Source organism: Fundulus heteroclitus, chromosome 6, assembly GCF_011125445.2.
Source record: "Fundulus heteroclitus isolate FHET01 chromosome 6, MU-UCD_Fhet_4.1, whole genome shotgun sequence".
NCBI classification, from domain to species: Eukaryota; Metazoa; Chordata; class Actinopteri; order Cyprinodontiformes; family Fundulidae; genus Fundulus; species Fundulus heteroclitus.
The window spans coordinates 27,576,457-27,591,322 of NC_046366.1; the positions used below are offsets into that span (position 1 = coordinate 27,576,457).

A 14,866-nucleotide genomic window follows, 5' to 3' on the forward strand; every position below is an offset into this window, starting at 1 on the left:
ACAATCCGGATTTCAGTTAGATATTATTTTTTCTATGTTTTATACTACCATTTATTTTATTTTAATATTTATTTAACTTTTTTTTATGTCATGAATTAATTATAAACAGTTTTTTTTATTTTAGATTTTTATGTGATAACAATTTTTTACCCATTTTTTATTGGGGTTGTTATCATTTTAGTAGTTATTTACTTTAGCAAAATATGTATGTATTTTTTTTATTTCAATATTTTATTCATATTTATTTTGTTTTCATTTAAATGAGATTTATTTGCATATAATCCAGATTTTTGTTTTCATTTATTGTATTTTGTTTTCATTTATTTTATTATTTATTTTCGTTGCCGACAGTTTTATTTACAAAAAAGCATGACCCTGATCCCAAATGTCTATTTATTGGACAGATTAGAGATTTCTTTTCATTGCAAATTATGAAATGGGTGAAATATTTTCACTTTAGAGAAGAAGAAGAGTTTCTGCTTTATTATTCATAACTTTAGTAACCTAACACTTCTATAGTCATGATAAATAAAAGGCACACCCTGCTCACTTTCAAATTCTTGTAGATAAAGTGAAGCGCTTGGAAGGATCAAAGGTGCACTTTTGTAACTTTGGTGCATTGAAATAATTAGACTTTCCTACAAAATTTTAAATGGGGGGCACTATTAGAGTTCAGAATAAGACATTTGCTTCAGTATCTATTGGCTTGTCTCATTGGCTTCAGCTTAGAAAATCAGAAAGATGATCGCTGCCCGTCCAGCTTTCTCCGGTTTTTACAAACATACAATTAACTGCCTCAACTGAGTAACAACACAATCAGATTAGCATAATTGAGAGAAAATCTAATTTGTAGTTCTTAATTTAATCAACCTCAGTTAGTGAAAATCAAACTGATGAGCGTGATTTGAAGAAAAAAAAAATCAAAGCTGTGAAAGGGATCTTTCTTTGTCATGAAGTATTTCAACAGATTTCTACAATTTAATGGGACAAACTTTCTTTTATTGTCAAACCACATATTTTATCGGTTCTTCTAGATAAAAATTAAGGTATAAATAAATAAAAGTAGAAGCCTGACTACCATTTTAATTCCTTGCTTTAGAGCAGTAGGAGCTACTACACTGCATAAACAAATCTAAAAATAAAATTGGTGTATTTGTCCTTGATTTAAGCAGGTAAATAAGATTATTTGCCAATGGAATAAGTATTTTGACCCCTAAAAAAAAGATAATTAGACATACTGCACTTGAAAGAAGTTGATGGAGATGAGTTCGTCCTATTTTAAGAGCAAAAATCTTATTCCATTAGCAAATTATCTTATTTACCTGCTCAAATTAAGTATAAATACACTTATTTTAAGACCATTTGACCTATTTTACGTTCCGTTTTTGCAGTGTACAGGCAGAAAGTTGCATCCAGCAGTCTTCATGCAGTCTTGTCATGCTGCGTGCAATCACCAGTGGCTGCAGCCGTAGCAGATTACAACAGGGTCAAGCTTGAAATGCAGGGGTGCATGTCGCGGCATACCCCCATTTTCCTGCCTTTTCCTTTCATTCAGACTCCACACAAACTGCTGATCAACAGCGTTTAAGATCCCATCTGCAGTTAAGTGTGCAGGTGGGGGGGGGGGGGGTAACACCAGCGCTGACTAATCCTCCAGCTCATAGCTGCTGTCATCGAGTGGCACTTGGAGGGGCCCTCCCCTGGGCAGCTCGCTAGGTTGCCGCTTGAAGAGCCCCGCCGATTGTGTCCTGAATGAGAATCACCATAAACAGCCTCCTTGAGCAACGCCGGCACGTCTTTAAAGAGGCAATACAAATAAGACGGGGCGCCGCTGAATCAAATTAGCAAAGTTTGCTCTGGAGACTAAAGCGCTGACAGATCCGAGTCAGTTTGTGGCGTGATGGGAAGTCTGCGATGACTTACAAGTCCGGTCAGTACCTTTAGATCCACTCAGCAGAGGCATTTTTACTGATTTAAACCACTGTTTCCAAAGACTGAAGGTTACACAACAACTAGCAATAGCCCAATCTACACAGGTTCAGATATAGAAGTACTATTGTTTATAGTTCTTTAGCAAGTTGCTCATCAACCACACGATTTTTAGACCCATTACAACAATTAGGTAAAATTGTTGCTTTTCTGTTTGGGGCCAATAGCTTTTAAACACAGTCCATACATTTTACATTGAGTTAGGGTCTGGATCGTTCCTGGTTTAGTACCAACATGCTTTATCCAGTCCAAAATCTGATTTTATGTGTGTATAGTGACACTGTCCTGTTGGAAGATCCGATTGTGTCCAAGTCTAAAACATCCGCCACCAAGCCACCCACCCTAGAATGAAAGGAAATTGGTTGAAATATTCAGCAACAACCTGAAAAGCATCAAGGCCCATGTCTGCTGGAAAACCAGTGTAACGACCTACAGGGAAGCCATTTTTTTTCATCAACGTGAACTGAACGGTTTCCAGCCCAGAAGGAAGCTGCCCAAAAGACAATCTTAACACCATTCAGAGAAAAGGGTGTGGTCTGATGAGACAAAGAGAGAGACTTGTTGGAGACTTGTTATTGGCTGCAATAACAAGAACACAGTTTGAAGACGTCAGGGTGAGGCTTTCAATGTGAAAAACGTAACAACTGTCAAGCATGTTGGTGGCTGAATTAGGGCTGAACGATTTTGGAAAATAATCTAATTGCGATTTTTTTTCTTAATATTGCAATTTAATGCGATTTTTTTTTTCCAGTTTAATTTATCATGTCTTTTTAAACATATACAAACAACAAATCATTTTGTTTCCTCGCTGTGCAGATTAGGTGCTAAAAGACCCGCAGCATCTAAACTCAGAGCAGTAATGATTGCGTTCTGCCTACAATATATTTCAACCAAAATTGCAATTTTGACTTTTCTCTGCGTTAACCACAAGCAACAAAAATGGCGTCTAAATAAAGACGTTTGTAAACAAGGACTATTTAAAACAAGAACTTTTAATGTTTCTATAAATCAGCTTTTAGTTGATTTGGACATCAATCCTTGTTGAACATAAAGTCCAACCAACAAGCAAGTCTATGTATTAAACTGATTGACCTGTACTTAATGCTATGTATGATTATATAAACTCTAAAACAAGTAATAAAATTAGATTATCTCACTGCTGCAACTGTCTTCCCTTCCATGTGGAGGCAAACCCACTTTAAACATTTTACTGACACCTAAAGGACGTGTCTAATTCCCTAATTGTTACAGAGCCAAAAATTGCAGACCTCTGCGATTTGGAAATTGCGTTTTTTTAAATCGTGATTATATTGAAAATGCGATTAATTGTTCAGCCCTAGGCTGAATCATGCTGAAAGATCTATCACAGCCATCGGTGCTGGTGGGTTGCACAGAGTTGGAATAAAGAAGTAGGACTTCCTGTAAAATCCCCAACTTCACTACAAATCAACAGCTAGATGGTAGAAACTGGATGTTCCAACAGGACAATGATCCCAAAACTCCATCAAAACTGCTTCTGTAATAGATAAAGCGAGCTAATGTCATCTTTTTGACCTCAGGGCTATTGGAAATGTATGGACTGGGCTTAAAAACTGGATTTGTAACAAGAAAACCAAATAATTTCTATTAATTCAACCAATTTTGATGAGAAGGGTGGTCAATTATACAGACAGAACTGCTTTATGCCAGAAGCTTGGTGGTGTCTGCAGAAAGCATATGGGTTCTCTGCAACATTTAACCAAATGTTAGCAGGACTGCATGTTTGTATTAAAGTCTCTGTGTTTTATTTTAATTGTTTTACAATTTACAATGGAATGTTTTTTCTGACTTGGAGAAAAATGGCTTAATGGTTTAAAGCAGGGGCAGCAGCAGTGGCTCTTCCTTACTTTGGCCAAAAGTGATTAAAACCTGAGAAATGTTTGTGGATATAAAAGTAAAAAAAAAAAGGCTAGTTCTAGTATTTTTCTGTGTTTTTTCATGCTATATTTCCAGAACAGAATGGCACTAATGATTTTTTCTTTGTTTACTTCTTGCATTTTATTAGTAGGGCGGAAACTACATGTTCGTTCTTCCTTTTCCGTAAATCTGGAACATCTTAAGTAAATAGCTTCATAGGCTTCTCATAAAAGGTTGACTTTTTTCCTTTGTTTGAAAACCTGAAATTGAACGGACATTTTTAGTTGTTTAACTATGAAACGTGAAGAATTTTATCCAGCAGGCGTCGGACAGTCATGCTGACGATGAAGCCTCTAACAGGAGCTTTTGCTCACAGCTCTCCTCCTATACAAAGGAGACATTCTGACGTTTATACATTCAGTGTTTTGGTTCACACTTTCTATTCTCAACCGTTCACTGTCAATAGAGGGTTCTTGGAGCCTTAATTAGTGTCTAATAACACAGACATGATTTCAGTCTGCCTTCTAGACAAACTAAGCACTTAAAGAAGGCGTGCACCACCTACAACTGTAATTTTTTTAGCCTTTAGCTCAAGTAAAACTCCAATGTGACTCCTCATGACATTACCTATAATAAACAGACAGCTTAAAGGCTGTTCCCAGAGATTGCTGTATTTTTGTCCTTGGTTTCTTGTCACTAAGCCTCTCATGGCGTCTAAATGTTACCTGCTCAATGAACAGCTTAGCAGGGACGCAGCACTCAGATGTTTTGTGTTGCATTACTCATCGGATCCCCAATACTGCCTGTGTCCCTTTTTTTTCCCCCCTACTCATCAGACATTTTTTTTTTTTTTGACAGCAAACTTCTGCGCCAACAGTGAGTGCTGGATTTTACCTATTCCCAGAGTCTCCCCTGATGTTTCATACAGGAGCCCTTAGTGGGTTGCTGTCGCCTGTCACGGGGCTTTGGTTTCTCCACAGCGGCTGACCACCTTGAGCCGCGAGCTGCCGGCGGATCACTGTTAGTTGACAAATCAGCAGCTCAGCACGTCTAATCTGTGTTAGGGGCCCTCTCGCTTAGCTGCATTTTGTGTCACAGTCATTGAGCGCAACAGATGATAGGAGCCAGCAGGAGTCTGACCACGCTGTTCCTTTGCAACCGCGGGTTCTCCAGATGGGTGTTGTTGCTGTCCTGTGTGTACCTTTGTGTTTTATAATAACCTGTGATCCTCTTCTTCTTCTTCTTCTTCTTCTTCCAATTTCCCTGTTTTTCCTCTTTTCTGTCTGTTTGGACAGGAAACCAAAATCGACTGTGTTCGAGTGGCAACCAAAGGTAGGACCGGATCTTTTCTTTTTTTTTTTCTTGGCTTGTATATGTTGTTTGAGAACTAACACAACAATAACATATTTTTAGATTGTTAGGTTTGTTTTTAATTCAATTCAATTCAATTCAATTTTATTTATATATCGCCAAATCATGAAACATGTCATCTCAAGGCACTTTACAAAATCAAGTTCAATCATATTATACAGATTGGGTCAGATTATACAGATTGGTCAAAAATGTCCTATATAAGGAAACCAGTTGATTGCATTCAAAGTCCCGACAAGCAGCATTCACTCCTGGGGAACCGTAGAACCACAGGGAGAGTCGTCTGCATTGTACATGGCTTTGCTGCAATCCCTCATACTGAGCAAGCATGAAGCGACAGTGGGAAGAAAAACTCCCCATTAACGGAAAAGAAAACCTCCAGCAGAACCAGGCTCGGTGTGAACGGTCATCTGCCTTGACCGACTGGGGATTAGAGAAGACAGAGCAGAGACACAACAAGAGAGACAATTTTACATTCAACAACTGCACGATAGTTTTGTTTGATGGGTTTGGGTCGTCATACAGTGTCTTGCAAAATGTTTTTACGTCTTGTAAGTGCATTTGATGTTTGTTTTTTTTTTTTATGTGATAGACCAAAACAAAAGTAGTGCATTATTGTGAAGTTTAAGGAAATTATACAGTTTTGCTACTTTTTCAGGAAATGAGAGTTTTAAAAGTGTACTGTGTGTTAGCTTTTACTCTTCCAGGGTCAACACAATGTAGAACCACCTTAACATCAGTTAAAACTCTATGTTATGTGGGATTGTGCATCTTGCAGCTTCGCACATCAAAAGACCGACATTTTTATAATTTCCCATTTGCCAAAAAGCTGAAGTTCAGACTGAATAAAGAACATCTCAGGGCAACAATGTTCAAGCTTTGCCACAAATTCTCAGTTGGATTTATGTCGGGACTGTGGGTCATTCTAACACAGGAAAATGTTTCGATCTCTGAACTACTCCGTTTTAGTTCTGGTTTTAGGTTTAGCGCCCCTGCACTGCTAGAAGGTGAACCTCCACGCCAGTCACAACTCTTTTGCAGCCTCTAGCAGGTTCTCTACCAAGAGAGCTCTATATCCATCTTCCCACCAACCCTGATCAGCTTCCTTGTTCCTGTTGAAAGGAAGCATGATGCTGACTCCATCTCGTCACAGTGTGCACATGGTGATGTGCAGTGTTAGTTTTCTGCTACACACAGCATTTTGCATGTGGGCAAAGTTTAAAATCTCATTCGGCCAAAGGACCTTCTTCTGAGTCTCTGCCTTGTGAAAGCTCTCACGGCTTTCCTTCAACAACAGCTTACTTCTTGCAACTCCTCCGTAGAGGCCAGATATGTGGAGTGCACGGCAAATAGTTAGATGGGGTTGTATTGATGAATTCACCAAATTGAGATCTCTGCAGCTCCTCCAGAGTTACCGTGGATCTCTGGTATCTCTTGGTCTTCATGATGCTGTCTGTACACCAATGTCTTCTAACGCCTTAAAGCCTTCAACTTACTCTCAGCATAAATCCAGATGTTCTGTGGACACTGATCGATTAATAGGGTGATTTCCTGAAGGCCGAAGGTCCCACTGGCTTTTATTTCAGGGTATCAATGTAAACCGAGGCCAGAACCCAACAGCTACGATCACAATTCTGATTTTTATTTTCGAACCAATTTTGAAAACCATCCATCACTTTCCTTCCGCTTAACAATTATGCATAACCTTGTACCGGTCTATCCCATAAAATCGCCAAAAGAATACATTCAAGTCTGCTGTTTTCTACAATCTGGAGAAGGAAAAAAAAAAAGGTTCAAGGGGTATGGATGCTTTTGCAAGGCACTGTATTGATTGAGAACATGTGTTTCTCTATGATGCGAAGGCAACCTATGTGCCCGGCGAGGTCTGTAAGTACTTAGCCATGCTTGCCGAATGTCCTGCTCCTCGCATTAAGGGTGATGAAGTCTAAGCACCATTGATCGGGGAGCAGAATTGATAAGGCCAGAGGGAGTCGTAGTCACAATCCGTTCTGGGCTGTGGGAGGATCTGTCACATGCTCCGACAGTCTCATATATCGTGTTGTCTGCATTCAGTTGCTCTATAGATTCATTGCAGGAGGCCCAAATGACCACGTCTACATGGGTCAATAGGCTGAGTTCAGTTGCACATACAAGTGTACGGGTCGTAGGGAGCCATGTATCACCGCAAGGAAGACATTTTTGCATTCCAGATCTTTCTCACTAGGATATACAGAAGGGGACAAATTTGTTTGCACCCCTTAGGGATGTCTAAAAAAAAAAAAAGCCTCAGAATGAATTTGTATTTTATAGCAGTAGCATAAGCTTATACAGAAACATTTAGAAGAATCCAATCTTTGATTTGGGCAAATTTATGTAGTGGAGAATGAATCTCATAAGGAGTATTTGCCTTTGCCACCACTGGCACAATTGGTGTTATGATCTTAGAAATCATTTACAATACATGTGACTGAAGCATCTTTTAAAATGTATGCTGTCTTTTGCATTTGATCGCGGGTTCTTGGAAAAAACATTAGTGGATTTTTGGTTTCCTGGGGTATGAATATCATTTGACCCAGGGATAAATTTCTGTCAGCCACTGGCCCCCAAAAGGGTGATGAGCTGGACCCGTATTCATTTTATCAGTGCTCACAGTGAGGAGGACAGTAGGGGAAGTAAAAATTATCTCCACTGGCTCACTGCTGCAAAGAGTGGCGTCAATAACAAACAACGGATGCCATCTATGCACCAAATGGTTGTTTTGAAGACAATCTTGATTTAAAAAAGCCTTCATTGTCCCACAATCTCAAAGACTCTACTGGGTCTTAAAGTGTTTATTCAGATGACGAGAAGATGGAGAATAAATTATGGCTTGGACAGCCATAAAAAAAAAAAAAAGCTCCACCTACCCTTCAATTCAGATGAAGGGTAGGTGGAGCTTTTTTTAAACAAACGTTCCAGGTGGATTGAGCATAAAACATGGTGTGAAAAGGAGGAAAGGTGCCTCTGGCCTGCTGTTAAGTACAGTGGAGGACCTATGATGCTGTGGATCTGGAAACCTTGTTAGAGTATACGACACCATGACTTAAATGGAAAAACCTGGAGGTTTTATATTAAAATCAGGTGTCGTCTTTGGGATGATGATTTCAATAGGAAATGCAAAGAAACATGGCTAAATCAACACAGAAGTTGTTCCTTGAACACAAAATCAGCCTTCTTACATGGCTATCTCAGTCCAGACGTAGAACCTGTTTAAAATGTGGTGGGTGGAAGAGAAGTGATTGTACAAAGATTGTCCCAAAGTGGAGTGGTCCTTCTCTCCCTGGACGCAGCACCCATGTAAAGTTTTACAGAAAAAAAAAATACTAAATTCTGTCCTGCAGGCAAAAGGGACTTGTACACAGTATTAAAAATAAACTGCAGCCACCAAATCAACGTACGCACATTAAAGGTTGGACTTTTCAGGATGGGATTAATGCTACTGCGATGAAAGATTCATTTATTTTAATGGCTTTAACTCACCTTAAGCAGCTCTGCCCTAACCTGACAACAGCCAGCTGTATGTATCGCTCCGCCTAGCTCCACTCACATACATCTGGGACACGGCTCATTGAAAATGATTTCCCCAACCAAATTTTTGGTCTGGCCAATCAGGACGCAGGGCGGGTGTTTCATGGATGTGACGTAGTGGAGAAGCCACCGTGAGATTCCAACAACAATGGCGGCTCGCATCGAGGAAGCAAGCGTTAGCATTGATGCTGCTATTTCCTCAGTGTTGTCCAATCTATCTGATATTGTTTCATTAAAAGAACATCAGAGAACGGCTCTGAAGGCTTTTGTTGGTGGAAACCATGTTTTCGCCCTTCTCCCGACCGGATTTGGCAAGTTTTGTTTTCCGGGGCGCGTACGCGGACGCGCCCCGGAGCGGTTAGCGGTTAGCGCTAACCATATTGGGAGGCCTATTAGTCCTCAACGCGGTCAGCCCGGGATCGACTCCGACCCGCGGCGCTTTGCCGCCTGTCTTCCCCCTCTTCCTGTCAGCTCACTGTCAATAAAAGGTGTGCCACTACAGTGTTTCCCGCATGGATTTGCTTATCCATGCGGGAGGATAAGCAATAAGGATGGGGGGGGGGGGGGGGGGGGAGGACTTTTTCTCCGCGGAGCGGGGGGGGGGGGGGGACAGACACGTTTTCCGCGGACCGGCTCGCGGAGCGGAGGGGGGGGGGGGTGGACGACACGTTTTCCGCGGCCGCCTCGCCAAGATAGCGCTGCGGGAAACCCTGCACTAGAGCCGCAAACACATAAAAAAAAAAAAAAAAAAAAGGGTTTTTTTTCCGGCGTCGGTCTCATCAGCGTCACGGGTTAGCTTCGGTGTGACTGGTTGAAATAGCACGTTGATAAAGATGACAGACAAGTGGCTTATCCAATCATATGCAAGGAGTTTTGATAAGGCCCAGCCTTCAGTAAAGGCAATCCCTATGGAGAGGTCCCAGATGTATGTGAGTGGAGCTAGGCGGAGCGAGACATGCAGCTGGCTGTTGTCAGGTTAGCTCTGCCCACCAATTTGTCCACATCTGTTAAACCCAAGTGTCTGAAATTAATTGTTTTGGGTGTGTTTCCTCTGGCTCTGTGTTGCATGATGATGTTTCCAGCTTCAGTTCGGCCTCTCTCTCTCTCTCTCTCTCTCTCTCTCTCTCTTTTGTCTCTGTCCTGCATGCCGTCCCGGATCCACTGACTATACTCAGCCGCCATACTCGTGACTCAGCTCACCACCCCCTACATCCGCATCGCCCCAGCGGCCGGGGACAACCAGCTAACAGGTCAGGCCCAGAGCCCTTCTGCGTTCTCTCACTCCGTCACTCTATGTTCAGAGATGTGGTCTTATAAACAAATGCACGTGTGCAGTTTTGGATTTCTGTCTTGGAATTTGCATCAAGGCATTATGATTAACATGCAAAGATTGTTTTTTTTTTTGTTTTTTTTGCCTTCATCTTCTCCGTGTTAGTGGACATGAAAGGCCTGCTTGAGGAGCAATTGTTGTTTTGATTAGTCACCGTAGAAGATTTCTGACGGGAGTTAATCCCCTTTCATGAATATTTCTCATTATTTCTAGCCAGATTAAGTGAGTGTTGGTTGTTAGTTGTGACAACTTCAAACACACGAAAATAATGCTGAAGAGTAACTATTCAAATTATGCTTGGTTCCTCCTTGCTGAGCAGAGATCCTGGATCTCTCTACAGCTAAATCAGAGGAATACTGGATGAAACCTTCGGCTCTTTGAAGCTCAGATGGGGATTTGACGCTGACAGTATTTCTGTGAGATTAGTGTGAAACAACATTTGGGGACGAAATCACCTCCATCACTCCTGACATAATGTCTTTCACAGTCTGGCAATCCTTTACCGTTTTTTGCCTAAAATCATATCTATTTTTCAAATAAATCCTGTTGATAACGGCGAAACAGAGCTGAAACAATATGTCAAATTCATCCCGGGATGGATATCTACTTTTTTTTTTAGGGGGAAAGAAAATGGGAATCGCACCTGAAGATTTGGTTGACATGACCATTTATTTTTCTAAATTTACGACCGGTGACAAGAATTAATGGTGTTTCTCAGGTGGACGGTTGGGATTCAAGCTACACCACATTTTTTCCCCCATTTTAGACGACTTCTTATCATTTCCCCGGAAACAGATGCTGTGAAAAACAAGCTGCTTTTCTAAAGTACCCGATTTCTTTGTGAATCTCTTTGTGGGCTATCTCCTCCCAAGCTGATCTTTAATGTCTTGTTTGTTTGTTTTTTTAGCATTTTTATCTTTTTGGGTATTATCTTTTCTGCCCTGCATCACGCATTTTTCTACAGCCTAAGAATAATTTGCCCCAAATGTGATCAACCAAGGGTAGGTATGCACTTATCTCTCGTGGTGCAGCTTTGTCCACAGATTCCTGATTGTCCACAAAGAACAGAGCTATAGGTGGAGTCTGGTGGACAATTGGAAGTTATTTTTTGCTATATTAAGTCATGTTTATTTATGGTTCCTGAATCTTACACAAACTCAATGGGGGAGGTCACAATCCTGCACACTTGCATTGTTGTCAGATATGTGTGAAAAAATACTCTTTAGTTGGATAAAAATCTTCACACAAAGAAAATCCGGACAAAAGCAACCTCAAGGAGAACCAAACTAAACTCAAATGGCATTGAAAAACTGAAACTGTGGAGCAGAAATAGTTGCATTGAGGAATTTAATTTTGCCAACAGATAAAACGCTCTGTTCTCTGGAGAAAAAGATTTTTTTTTTGTCTTGTATGACTATTTTTATTTGCAATTTAAGTTTCTGGAACAGTGAACCAATTATTTTACATTTCTACTCCTATAAAAGAAGTGGGCCAAGAGAAGACCTTCCTAATGCCTGCATTTTCTAGCATGATGTAAAGGGAGCTCAAAGATGACGTGATTATAAAATTTTGTCTATTATACTTCTATATTTTACCATGCACTGGGCTTCTGGGAGTTACACAACAATGACAGTGACTTTGTTTAATATTTTAAAAATTAATTTGGGACTTTAGACTTTATTAGGTCCCCGAAGGGCAATTCATTTGCAGCAAGTAATAGTCGGAATAATAGCAGCCATCACACAAATGATACAGACAACAGATAAGTTAGAAGGATAAGAAGCGACTTATAAAAGTTAAAAGATGTCAATCTAAAACACATTTGCAAAAGATAAGACTGGATTTAAGACTTGAAGTAAAAATTAACGATAAAAGCTGAAGTTGAATTTAAAATTAAAGATAATGTGCAGCAATTAGATGGTGACCTTAAATCAGGACCTGCTTTAAGGTCCTGACCCTACAGTTTGTTTAAAAAGCCAGTGACTGTAGGGACAACAGTCTTTCAGTCTGTTGGTACGACACTTTGGTAGGGCGTGTCTCCTACCTGAAGGGAAGGGCTCAAACTCTTTGTACAGGGGTATGTGGTGTCTCTCAATATTTTTATTTTTTTTGCTTTGGTCACTGATCTGGACTTGAATATGTCCTTGATGTCATTCAGTTGTTCTCCAGTGATTTTTTCGCATTCTTTAACGATGCTCTGCTAGCAGTTACGGTTTTTCAGATTCAGCAAACCAAACCAACAAAGAAAGGAAAAGGTGAGAACAGATTCAATAAAACTATAAAACATTTTCATAAAAACACAATCAAGATTAAAACTCCTCTATTTTTGAAGAATGTGCATCCTCTGGTGTGCTTTTCTGCACAGTGCATCAGCCTGGGACATTCCTTAGTACTTGGTAATAATATATCACAAAGACAGCATATCAGTTGTGTATGAAGGTACACAGCTTTAATTAAATGCCACTAGAGCATCAGCTCAGATACAAAATGTGTAATTTGATGTCCAACTAATCCTGGTTGCCACAACTTTATGTAAATAATGTCTTTTTGTACATAAATGCCAGGCAAATGTATTGTAATAATAACATGATAATATTTCTTAATTTCATGCAGACACTCTGTCTGCGCTAATGAAGATTCACAACATCCTGAATGTTTTCTGTGGGTGAAGTAGTTAATTATTTTTTCCCCCGGGGTTATTTATAGACTGGGTATGTAGGACTGCACCGTCAGCCTAATATGGTCAGACATACAGTATATTTAACAAGGAAAGAAAATGAGTTTGTGACACCACCTTCAAAATTTATTTACCCGTTACTGTCAGTTACTTTAGGATACACAGCTTTACGTTAAATGAAACTGGACCATGGCAGCTAATACTGTGACCTATGTAATTGGATTTACAGCTAATAAATGTGGGATCAAATTGTTTTTCACATGTTAAAAATTTTCATTGTCTGAGCACAGAAACTTAGAAGCTTGATTTTTATTGCAAAAAACATAAAATTATGTAAATGCTGCCCAGAAATTATGGCCATACGACAGTAATAACATCACTTCATCTCATGCAAAACACAGTGTAAACTTTGTCTGCACTGAAAAAAGGTTCAGTCACCTCAGCATGCCAAACGCTTCCCGTGGCTAACAAACAAGTGGAGTTGGACCTATGTTCTGGTTAATTGAGCTAGTAAAAACCTGACTCCTTGAAGGCACTGTTTATAGAGGGCTGTACTTTCATCCCCAAATGATCAGATGATCATTAAGTGTAAAAACAAAAGGAGATGCCATTATCACCGCTAGGCAACTTGCACAGTATGAGACTCTATGCCTTTCATTCCACCAGTCATACAATTTAAGTAAACGGCAAGAAAGGAAACGGTGTTCAAACAAGATTTTATTGTTAGTCTTGCTCTCTGATTTGCCTCCATGGACTGGCTCTCAACAAAGTGTGATGTCTTGCAGGAGCGGCCACTCACAAACCTGACGCGGTTGAACCGGAGAAACAAACAGACCACACCGTAAAGATCGCAGGGGTCATCGCTGGAATACTTCTTTTCGTCATCATCTTCTTAGGCGTGGTGCTCCTCATGAAGAAAAGGTACGATTTTATTTTTTTGTTTCCTCTGTGTCCTTCTTACTCATTGAAATACAATCTCAAATGTGTGTGGATGACTTTGATCTTACTTGCAACATACGAAAACGAGCACTTTCTTTTTTTTTTATCATTTTCAATGTTTCTTCCTCAAAATGGTAGCATTGTCAATGGCATCATAAATAATTGATTTGATTATGTTGATACGGCCCATTTGCGCTGTTTACAGCCATGAGATACAAGTGTGCCATGAAAAATTAATCCGTTTCTACGGCGCCCTCCAACAAATGCACAGCACTTCAGTGACACTGAAATGGGAATAGAGGGGGGGCGGGGGGTGAAAAATGTTTTTTCGAACGTTGTGGTGTGGAGATGAGGCGTAGAGGAGATAAGAAAGAAAATAAGATGAGAGGCTCAAAAGGAAAAGAGCCTGGCCGCATAGCTGAAGGCAAAGTTTACATTAGCTGTTGGACCCCGTACTCTGGAGATACCCACTGCACATATCCCACTAATCAGGGGAGCAAATGCTCAGCAAATATCAGCCTCCTTTTGTCCAAAGGAAAGGTTTGAAGTAACACAGTATTAGTTTCTGTGGATATTTCCTTTGTGGATACAAGTTATTTTTCTGCAATATCTTTCTGAAGTTTAGCAAGGCTTTGGTGTATGTCGTTTTTTTGTTTTTTTTTTCCTTTTTAAAACCTCATATCTTGAGTCCAAAGATCAACTGCCTTAAAGGATTCATTTCCCTTGAATTGTTTTTACATTTTGCCGTTTTACATCCTCAAACATCAGCGTGTGTTTACGTGGAAGACCATCACAAGGTGGTGCGTGATTATGAAGTGAAAGGAAAATTAAACATGCCGTGTGAAATTTGTAGTGCAAATACAAAACCAGAACGGTGTGCCACACATTTGATATTAACCCCACTTCATGCCCCTAAATAAAGTCCATTAGAACCAGATGCCATCAGATGTCTCTTAATTCATAAATACAGTTTACCTGTTTGTCATTTATGATCAGTATAAATCCAGATGTTTGTTGGAGGCGTCAGAGGTTTGTCAGAGAACATCAGAGTACAAGCAGCATCACGGAGACCAAAGAACGCAGCAGGCAGGTCAGGG

General features: G+C 40.1%; 1 protein-coding gene across 13 annotated transcripts in view; it reads left to right on the forward strand.

The window, feature by feature from the left end:
* The window catches only part of LOC105932254 (protein tyrosine phosphatase receptor type M), a 263,775-nt gene that overhangs the window by 162,865 nt on the left and 86,044 nt on the right, over positions 1–14,866 (forward strand). For all 13 annotated transcript variants that reach the window (XM_036138466.1, XM_036138464.1, XM_012871320.3 and 10 more), the window contains exons 13-15: positions 5,181–5,217; positions 9,999–10,073; positions 13,616–13,751. In XM_036138466.1, coding sequence (XP_035994359.1) covers positions 5,181–5,217; positions 9,999–10,073; positions 13,616–13,751 — 248 coding nt within the window. The remainder of the gene's footprint in view (positions 1–5,180; positions 5,218–9,998; positions 10,074–13,615; positions 13,752–14,866) is intronic.